Source organism: Drosophila suzukii, chromosome 2R (genome assembly GCF_043229965.1).
Source record: "Drosophila suzukii chromosome 2R, CBGP_Dsuzu_IsoJpt1.0, whole genome shotgun sequence".
In the NCBI taxonomy this organism is placed as follows: Eukaryota; Metazoa; Arthropoda; class Insecta; order Diptera; family Drosophilidae; genus Drosophila; species Drosophila suzukii.
Genome location: NC_092081.1, coordinates 384739 through 395881, shown reverse-complemented (window position 1 = coordinate 395881; position 11143 = coordinate 384739). Strand labels below are relative to the sequence as shown.

The 11143-nt window shown below is 45.9% G+C and overlaps 1 protein-coding gene across 1 annotated transcript; it reads left to right on the top strand.

The window, feature by feature from the left end:
• The first annotated feature begins 6329 nt into the window (after nt 1-6329).
• Nucleotides 6330-8980, top strand: LOC136116594 (uncharacterized). Its single transcript, XM_065863487.2, has 4 exons — nt 6330-7449; nt 7516-7789; nt 7964-8602; nt 8800-8980. Exons 1-4 carry the CDS (start codon nt 6330-6332, stop codon nt 8978-8980), a joined length of 2214 nt encoding a protein of 737 aa, XP_065719559.2.
• The last annotated feature ends 2163 nt before the right edge of the window (nt 8981-11143 follow it).

The window sequence follows — 11143 nt, the reverse complement described above, 5'->3', positions numbered from 1 at the left end:
CAGCAAATGGACCCCAAAGCACGGCGCCAAGCCATTATTCAAGTAGGAGCATGCACAAATTGTTTGTCTACAGCTCATAAGGTTGAAAACTGTGGATCACCGACTGCTTGTCGAGTCTGCCAGCAACGGCATCATTCACTGTTACACCAAGGACCGACTAGCAATCCAGTGGCCGGCGCAGTAACCATTGCAGGCTACGACGACGTAGGAGGATATACTCTGCTCGCGACCGCCAAGGTCTCATTACAAGGGCCAAACGGTCAATTACAAACATGTCGCGCTGTAATAGATGGTGGATCACAGGTGAATCTTATCTCAAGGAGAATGGCAGATCTGCTATCTCTTAAGGAAAGGTCACCGATTGAAATATCTGGAATCGGTGGAAAAATATCAACAGCAATTAGATCAACACTAAAGCTCTCATCAGTTACATCAGGGTTTGAAAGACTAATAGAGGTATTTATTATTCCCACAGTCATTCCAGACCAACCGTCAGTATCGAATGATAACGATCTTAATATCCCCGGGGGACTGCCATTAGCAGATCCTGACTTTCGGCAACCTGGACCCATTGACCTAACCTTAGGGTCTGAGGTGTATTCTCGTGTAATAACCGGTGAACTTCTTGATCTAGGACTTAATAAACCTTTGGCACAAGGCACTAGGCTTGGTTATGTAATCACAGGTTATCTCAATAAAGAAACCTTGTCTGATACTGAAATCAACCCTATTCTGGTAGAAGGCAGAGGTGATTTTGCAGGACCGAACGCTGCCTCTGAACCAACAAAAGAGAAAAATCCGATGAATATAGAACCGACTTCTCATCAATTTAAAACCTACAAGAAGGCTGACTTTGGTTCAACATTTCTAAACCTAACCAAGAAATATCTTAGTTTTGTTGCAGAATGTCCATATACCATAGACGTGCCAAATGATCTAGTTCTACGAGAGCACATTTCAGTCCCCACGATAATGTCAATTTTATCGCAAAGGGGAGTGTTAAGCAGCATCAAGAAGATGTGAAGGACCTGAATCACAAACATGAACCGCAGTTGAAGGAAAGATCCACCTTGGTCAATGATTTGTTAGGTGCTTCCTATACAATTCGGTCAAGGGCTGACCGACATCACGACTTAATTGAGGGTACCCCTCAATGGGGGGGAGAATGTTCGAATGTGCAAATCTACTATTAATTTAAACCAGCAAAGCTACGTAACCTTTGCCACGTACATCGCCATAACGGAGCCTCGAATAACGGAAGAATCAAGAAGTCGAGGAGAATAGCGGATTCAACCCATGCCTATTGCCATCTCATGCGACACACTAGTCTCGTGAAGTTTGCCGTCCCCTTCCTTCAAAGTTTGATCGCAATACGAGCGGAACGACTGAAACAGGTGAGTGTGCTTGTGAGAGTATTTGTGCGTGGTTTTTCAAAGCAGAGTGCAATAGGAAAACATTAAAATGGGTAAAAATGAAAGTAATGGTAGTGATTTGGCACAACAGAGCTCGGCACCTTTGGCTGTGGTCGAGCCTTTTGCAGACATGTACGCAATGCAGATGGACTTATCTTCCAGGTTGACCCAACTAATTAAAAATGCTAAAAAGGATGGTCAAATAAAGAAAACTAAATTCGTACCCAAAGGTACTCAACATGGCCACACCCAACAAATCAAGCAGTAGCCAAGTTGGGAACAGTACCAGGCGCTCAGTAGCACCCACTGCATATGAGAATGGCTGATCAGCATATTATATGTCTCACTAACTCACCGTCTCACCGACTCAACGGCACACTGACCCCCCAATGCAGTCAGCACATTTTGCAGTGTCAGCCAACTACGCAAGGTCAACTACGCAAACTGCTACCATAATCATAATTCCCTGACCTACTTTAGAATATAGCCTACTTCACTAATCATTACACAAACTTCCGTGGTCCAAGTAGTATATAAACATGTACCAAATGAAGAATAAATCAGTTATCAACGCATCTCATAACTCCGCGGTTCTACTTCCTACAACTGGGAATAGAGCTCGTAATACACTATCTCAACTAGCAGCTAACCACGTTAGCTCACCCTCAGCGCAGCTCCAGCATCGCCTGTGGTCCGGCATCACAGTAACCATCGTTACCATTGCCGCGACGCGATCGTCCTGCCATCATAGCGTCCCCGTGCCAGCGACAAGTGCTCATTACCCCCTTGTCCCACGGTGTGACCCGGAAGTGTCTACTTCGGTTAGGCACAAACATTGGTGACCCCGACGTGATCCTTTAACAACAAAGGATCACACACAAGCAACCCCCTTCCCACTAAAGGGCTCACAGCTTTATCCAGCTTCACAGGATCCGCTTCTTCTTCCAGCGTCACAGGAACTTCAGCTTAATCCAGCTTCACAGGATACGCTTCTTCTTCCAGCGTCACAGGAACTTCAGCTTAATCCAGCTTCACAGGATACGCTTCGTCTTCCAGCGTCACAGGAACTTCAGCTTAATCCAGCTTCACAGGATACGCTTCGTCTTCCAGCGTCACAGGAACTTCAGCTTTAATCCAGCTTCATAGGATACGCTTCTTCTTCCAGCGTCACAGGAACTTCAGCTTAATCCAGCTTCACAGGATTCGCTTCTTCTTCCAGCGTCACAGGAACTTCAGCTTCATCCAGCTTCACGGGATACTCAGCTTCATCCAGCTTCACAGGATACTCAGCTTCATCCAGCTCCACAGGATACTCAGCTGCATCCAGCTTCACAGGATACTCAGCTTCATCCAGCTTCACAAGATTCTTTGTTTCCAAGACACACAATATGTCTACTTCATTCACTGAGGAAACAAGTCACACAAGAATCGATTTACACAATCGATTACTAGACACCCAAGACGAGCTGCAAGGGAAAATCCAACAGCTCATTAAGAATTATGGCAAGGATTCTGCCGACCGACGCCACCGAGACGGCTATTATTCCGGTAAGCTAAATCAGTTAAACGATCTCTGGCAGCAGTTTTGCGACCTAGATGAAGAAGTCCAGCAAGCGGCATTACCCACTGGAAGTGAGTACTCTTCACGATTACTAGCACTTAAGGAGCTGGTCGAAAAATATCAGAATATCTTTCTGGACAACATGCCGACTGGAAGCGGGCTTCCGAAGGCCCCGAGACGAACGTCGGCCAACATCAAGATCACAACAAGAGATCAAGTCAAAGGAGATTCCGCAATTGACACGGTGATCCGACAGTTGCAGAGAAGATGCAACGAATTGGAGTCATCATTAACATTAGCATCGAACGCCCCAACCGTCACCCCAGCCCTACAAAGGTACCTGGATCTCCATTGGGCGTTGCTGAGGCAAGCCCACGACGAATTGGACAGCACACCTGGAGCCGCAGCCCTGACAGAAGCAGAGCTAGCTCAGTTCCACACATTATACGAAGAATACGAAATGAACCTGCTTCGAGAAAACGACTCGCCAATGAGCCTAAACTTGGCACTACCGCCAATTAGCATTCCGGAGTTCAACGGCGAGTATCTAGACTGGCCACGGTTCCATGATCTCTTTGTGGAATTGGTACATAATAAACCATATTCGGCCAGTCAAAAACTACATATTCTACAGAGTTCGCTTCGTGGTGAAGCGAGAAACGTCTTGACAGACACAGCCTTCTCACAGGGTGGCTATGACGACACCTGGTTGCGTTTAAAGGCCAGGTACCAGAACGGAAAAATACTAGTATTCGCCGCCATTGCAAAAATTATTGACCATACGCCTATAGACGGTTCCTCGCGCCAACTAAGGGCCTTACATGACACTTCAAAAAACTCAATGAGTACTCTTCAAAACCTCGATATCAGCACAAAATCCTGGGATCCAATCCTGTGTTTTCTTATCAGAAGAAAACTAGACCAGCAGTCTCTAACTGCTCTAGAAAATTCAGCAGATGCACCAACGGAAATTCCAACGTTATGGAGTGTACTGACGTTTATTGAGCGGCGCGCTTGCATGCTGGAGACGATAAGCGCTCAACCTACAGCAACACTCCGCCATCAGTCAGTTCACAACGAAGAGAGCTGTAAGATTTGTCACCTAGGACAACATAATCTTAGAGCATGTAGCCGGATCCAGCAAATGGACCCCAAAGCACGGCGCCAAGCCATTATTCAAGTAGGAGCATGCACAAATTGTTTGTCTACAGCTCATAAGGTTGAAAACTGTGGATCACCGACTGCTTGTCGAGTCTGCCAGCAACGGCATCATTCACTGTTACACCAAGGACCGACTAGCAATCCAGTGGCCGGCGCAGTAACCATTGCAGGCTACGACGACGTAGGAGGATATACTCTGCTCGCGACCGCCAAGGTCTCATTACAAGGGCCAAACGGTCAATTACAAACATGTCGCGCTGTAATAGATGGTGGATCACAGGTGAATCTTATCTCAAGGAGAATGGCAGATCTGCTATCTCTTAAGGAAAGGTCACCGATTGAAATATCTGGAATCGGTGGAAAAATATCAACAGCAATTAGATCAACACTAAAGCTCTCATCAGTTACATCAGGGCTTGAAAGACTAATAGAGGTATTTATTATTCCCACAGTCATTCCAGACCAACCGTCAGTATCGAATGATAACGATCTTAATATCCCCGGGGGACTGCCATTAGCAGATCCTGACTTTCGGCAACCTGGACCCATTGACCTAACCTTAGGGTCTGAGGTGTATTCTCGTGTAATAACCGGTGAACTTCTTGATCTAGGACTTAATAAACCTTTGGCACAAGGCACTAGGCTTGGTTATGTAATCACAGGTTATCTCAATAAAGAAACCTTGTCTGATACTGAAATCAACCCTATTCTGGTAGAAGGCAGAGGTGATTTTGCAGGACCGAACGCTGCCTCTGAGCCAACAAAAGAGAAAAATCCGATAAATATAGAACCGACTTCTCATCAATTTAAAACCTACAAGAAGGCTGACTTTGGTTCAACATTTCTAAACCTAACCAAGAAATATCTTAGTTTTGTTGCAGAATGTCCACATACCATAGACGTGCCAAATGATCTAGTTCTACGAGAGCACAATTTCAGTCCCCACGATAATGTCAATTTTATCGCAAAGGGGAGTGTTAAGCAGCATCAAGAAGATGTGAAGGACCTGAATCACAAACATGAACCGCAGTTGAAGGAAAGATCCACCTTGGTCAATGATTTGTTAGGTGCTTCCTATACAATTCGGTCAAGGGCTGACCGACATCACGACTTAATTGAGGGTACCCCTCAATGGGGGGGAGAATGTTCGTACCCAAAGGTACTCAACATGGCCACACCCAACAAATCAAGCAGTAGCCAAGTTGGGAACAGTACCAGGCGCTCAGTAGCACCCACTGCATATGAGAATGGCTGATCAGCATATTATATGTCTCACTAACTCACCGTCTCACCGACTCAACGGCACACTGACCCCCCAATGCAGTCAGCACATTTTGCAATGTCAGCCAACTACGCAAGGTCAACTACGCAAACTGCTACCATAATCATAATTCCCTGACCTACTTTAGAATATAGCCTACTTCACTAATCATTACACAAACTTCCGTGGTCCAAGTAGTATATAAACATGTACCAAATGAAGAATAAATCAGTTATCAACACACCTCTTAACTCCGCGGTTCTACTTCCTACAACTGGGAATAGGGCTCGTAATACACTATCTCAACTAGCAGCTAACCACGTTAGCTCACCCTCAGCGCAGCTCCAGCATCGCCTGTGGTCCGGCATCACAGTAACCATCGTTACCATTGCCGCGACGCGATCGTCCTGCCATCATAGCGTCCCCGTGCCAGCGACAAGTGCTCATTACCCCCTTGTCCCACGGTGTGACCCGGAAGTGTCTACTTCGGTTAGGCACAAACACCTACTATGAGTTTCGCCTCAACAAGCTCAACGAGCTTTCAAAACAATTTTATACAAATCATCAAGCGCTCATTTTACAGCAATTTCCACGATCGCATCCATATTTTGCGGATGCTGTTGAAGACAATTTTGAGCAAGCATACAGCCACATTTATTGTTCTTTCGCCGATGAGTACGAAACCAAGTTTCCAGTCCCAATACAGGTATCAGGTGATCTATCCATAAACAACACCCTTGTGCCCATTCCTGTTTCCACAATTCAGCTGCCCAAATTGCCCGTACCCCACTTTTCAGGAAATTTTGCAGATTGGCCATCTTTTTATGACAGCTTTACGCAGCTAATACATGAAAATCAATCTCTTTCAAACATTCAAAAATTTCATTTCTTGAAGCAAGCACTACCGCACGGACGAGACCAGGATATAAACCATATGGCATTAACAGAAACCAACTATTCAGTGGCATGGAACCTTGTGGTAAAACGATACAACAACCCTCGACTGCAGTTCATGTACAATATGAATGCACTGTACGGAATCGAGCCACTGTCCAAGGAGATCGCGGTGGACCTGAGGAATTTGTTAAACTTGGCAAATGTATGTATTAGTGAATTCCGACGACTACACATTGCCATTGATTCCTGTGATCATTGGTTGGTACATCACTTACTCACAAAGCTGCCTATCAGCACAACACAGGCCTGGGAACATTCCCTGGGCAACAACGTGGAAATCCCCACCTTCACAAAGCTGGAGGTGTTTCTTCACAATCGATTGGTCAGCATCGACCTAATCGAGAGTAGGAAACCAGCCGTTCCAGTTAGATCATCTATACAATCGACCAACCATCGCCAGACAACCAGACCATCGGGAAACTCCACTGTTAGGGGACACAGCTTCCACAGTACTCTTGAGTCTGGATCCATCAGGTGCTCGCTCTGCCAACAGAATCACGTTCTAAGACGGTGCCCGGACTTCCTTGCCAAGGATTGTTTCGCGCGAAAGGTTATAGTCGACCGCTCGAAGGCATGCATCAACTGCCTTAGTGTTTCCCATTCTCTCAGTCAATGCAGCAGCAACCGAAACTGCTCGCAGTGTGGTCAACGGCACCACACTTTGTTACATTTCCCGAATGCTCAACAAAGTTCTTCATTGACTCCTGAAGTATCCCGAGAGCATGCTTCAGACTCTGGTCGGAGCGCAGCCGCTGTACAAAATGCACCATCAACGCAACTCTTCAGCGCAGTTGCCTCCCATCTGAACTCAACGACCCTTCTTGCTACTGCACTGGTTCGGATCGTAAATAACTCCACTGGGCAGTCAGCTTTAGTTCGAGCTCTCATCGACCATGGCTCGGAAGGCACCCTCACCACGGAAAACATCGTTCAAGCGCTTAGACTCAAACGGCATCCTGTTCGAGCTGAGATCACGGGAATTGGTAATACGTCGCATAATCAGTGCAGGCACAGCACCGACTTCACCATAATCTCATGTTCAGAATCGGATTTTAATGCCTACGTATCCTCAGCCTTCATCCTTCGGTCACTAACAGGTCATTTACCAAAAAAAAATGTAAACATTAAGTCCTGTAAACATCTCCAAGGGTTATCCTTTGCAGATCCTAATTTCATCAAGTCGGGTCGCATTGACCTACTTATCGGTGTCGACATTATCCCACATTTAATGCTTCCGGACATACGCAAAGGGACGGTTGCAGAACCAATTGCACAAAACACACAGCTGGGCTGGATAGTTTTTGGACCAGCTGAAGCAGCCCAGACGACATCAATCTCCATCCGTTGTAATTTGGCAAACCTAAACAACATCGTACAGAGGCTTTTCGAATTGGATCAGGTCTCCACAACAAGACAACTCAACGCAGAGGAAAAATGGTGTGAACACCATTTTCAACAAACTCATGTCCGTCAGCCGAATGGGAAATATCTAGTTCGTTTGCCTTTAAAAACGTTGTTTGACCCCACACAGGTGATCGGCCGGTCAAGGCAAATCGCATTAAACCGTTTCCACGCTCTGGAAAGGAAACTTAATCATCGGCCAAATTTCAGTCAACAGTATGTCAGCACTATTCAAGAGTACTTTGATCTCAAGCAGATAAAAGAGGTAAAAGGTAGTGAGGAAGAACACACTAGGATCAACGCTCAAAGGCAACTCTCAATCTCTACGTGCACCGTTCCACATCATGCTGTGATCAAAGACGACAGTTTAACTACGAAGATGCGCGTCGTATACGACGCTTCGTGCAAAACGTCGAACGGGAGGTCTTTGAATGACATTTTATGCACGGGTCCCGCTCTACAAAACGATCTTGGAGGAGTTATACTCAACTGGCGTCTCCATCGGTATGTCTTCGTGGCCGATATAACGAAAATGTATCGCTGCATAGATATGCATGAAGAAGATGCCCAGTATCAGCGAATTTTCTGGCGCGATGAAAAGGGACTCATCAAGGAATATTTTTTGACTACAGTAACGTTTGGCACTGCCTCGGCACCATTCACTGCAATTCGAGTCATACATCAGCTTGCGTCCGACGAGCGCGAACGCTATCCTCTGGCCGAGCATGTCCTTAAAAAAGAAATCTATGTGGACGACGTTCAAACAGGACACGAGACCATCGACGGAGCTCTAAAAATTCGCAATGATGTCATCGCAGCTCTGCAATCAGCAGGCATGGAGCTCAAGAAGTGGGCATCCAACCATCCAGATATCTTAGAAAGCATCCCAACTACAGATCTCTCTAACAGTAGCATTTTTGAGATAGACAATAAGGACTCCATTAAAACTTTAGGGTTGTATTGGCATCCAAACAAAAGTGGTTTTGGTTTTAATCTTAAGTTTTCTCTCAATCCTATATTCACCAAACGTTCTATACTATCCACAGTAGCACGTATCCGTTGGGATACCTGGCACCAGTGATCATCGCTGCGAAAATCCTGTTGAAGGAAGTTTGGAGTTTTCGTAAGATTGGGACGACCCATTGCCAGATCAACTCGCCGAGCGGTGGCGACAGCTCATTCAAGAGCTCCCCGACATTGAAGAGATACACATCCCTCGGTGGTTAGGCTTCGATTTAAGCCATGTCTCGACGTTGCAACTACACATGTTTTGTGATGGATCATCCATGGCGTATGCAGCATGCGCTTATCTTCGAGCTAGTTGTACGGATGGTTCCGTGCAGGTTAACTTATTAGCCGCCCGCAGTCGAGTCACACCTGTTAAGCCGCTAACAATTCCGAGAGTTCAGTTATCCGGAGCCCTGCTGTGTACACAATTAGCCGATTGGATTGTCAATCAACTTCAAGCATCACATCACACCATATCCGTACACTACTGGTCGGATGCAATGATAGTGCTGTATTGGATCAGCGGTGACCCTAGGCGTTGGAAGACATTTGTGTCGAATAGAATTGGAGCAATCCTGGAGGCAAGCTCGCCATCGCAGTGGAGACATGTTCTTACGCAAGAAAACCCAGCAGATTGTGCTACACGCGGACTCACCCCTTCCCAGCTGAAACACCACACGCTTTGGTGGAACGGACCACATTGGCTGCATCTTTCAGAGGAGCATTGGCCAGTCAATCCAGTTCAGTCCCCAAAATCAGAACTTATTTCAGGAGAGCAACCCTTAAAGCACATCGGAGCCCACATTTGTATAGAAGTGCAACCATTTATCGAATCATATTCCTCCTATAATAAACTCTTATTCGTTACAGCCTACGTCAAACGATTCATTTATAATACTCGTCACAAAAAAGCGGATGGACTCACCGGCCCTATTCAGGTATCTGAGTTTCAACAGGCTTTGTTCGCATGCGGATGGTTCAACAAGAAGTCTATTCGGAAGAATTATCATGACTACGATCCAACAAATTTCTATCCAAACACAACAAACTCAGCCAGCTATCACCGTTTCTCGACGATGAGGGGCTCATGAGAGTTAAAGGCAGACTTAAGAATGCTTTGCAGCTCTCCATGTCTCAACGCACACCAATAATCCTTCCAAAGGCCCACCACCTGACGATTTTGGTTATAAGGAACGCTCATCACAACACCTTACATGGCGGTGTGCAACTAACTTTATCTACAATTCATCAAGTTTTCTGGATCGTCAACGGTAAACAGGCAGTAAAAAGGATTCTGCGACAGTGCGTAACCTGTTTCAAACACCGACCGTCACCATCAAGCCAACTGATGGGAGATTTACCAGCGCACCGTGTCAATCCGCCCAAACGGGCGTTCGAAGCAACTGGAGTTGATTACACTGGTGCGATTGAGATAAAGTCATCCAGATTCAGAGGTCACACTTGCTATAAAGCATACATTGCAGTTTTCATTTGCTTAGCGAGCAAAGCGATTCATTTGAAAGCGCTCGCGGGAATGTCGGCACAGCATTTTCTGTGGGCGCTGCAGCGCTTTATCGGACGTAGGGGTTTTTGTCAACATCTATACAGCGACTGTGGAACCAACTTTATCTCATCCGACAAGTCTCTAAAGCTGTGGACCAATGAATTCTATAAAGGAACTTACTCGTCGAAACATTTAGTGGCATTTCAATCCTCCACGTAGTCCAAACTTTGGAGGACTCTGGGAATCCAACGTAAAAGCTGTTAAAACCCATCTTTATCGATCGTTTAATGGGATTCGAATGACGTAGGAGCAGCTGTCTACCATTCTTGTCCAGATAGAAGCGTGCTTGAACTCTCGGCCATTATGCCCCTTAACGTCTGACTTAGATGATTTGCAAGCTCTCACCCCTGCACATTTTTTAATCGGGGATTCGATGATGTCACTTCCTGAGCCCAGTCTTAAGGATTCTTCATTAAACACAGAGTTCCTGAATGGTCAAAGGATGTTTCGCCTCGTTTGGAGAAAATGGAGTGCATATTAGCTATCTCATCTGCAGGCGCGCCCCAAGTGGCGCCACGAAACTGACAATCTTCAGCGTAACGACATGATCATCATCAAGGATGATCAAACTGGTCCTTCTGACTGGAAATTAGGGCGAATCATCGACTTACATCCTGGGGCCGATGGGCTCGTTCGAGTAGCTACAATTAAGACCTCAACGGGTATTTACAAGAGGTCTGTGTCAAAGATTTGTCGTTTGCCCTTTCCAAGATTTACTGAAGAGTCTAGCCCAAGTACACAACCCATGCACCTTTGAATATACCCGCATTCACTCCATAACACACTTCAACCTTTTCAGAGTTAAGCATGGTTTAAGG

Excerpts from the sequence above, each read along its gene's own strand:
- LOC136116594 (XM_065863487.2), top strand. The coding sequence starts at position 6,330 with ATGGCATTAACAGAAACCAACTATTCAGTGGCATGGAACCTTGTGGTA. Across the intron at positions 7,450-7,515 it reads CATCCTTCGGTCACTAACAG|ATCCTAATTTCATCAAGTCG; the intron begins GTCATTTACCAA and ends TATCCTTTGCAG. Across the intron at positions 8,603-8,799 it reads GCAGGCATGGAGCTCAAGAA|TAGCACGTATCCGTTGGGAT; the intron begins GTGGGCATCCAA and ends TACTATCCACAG.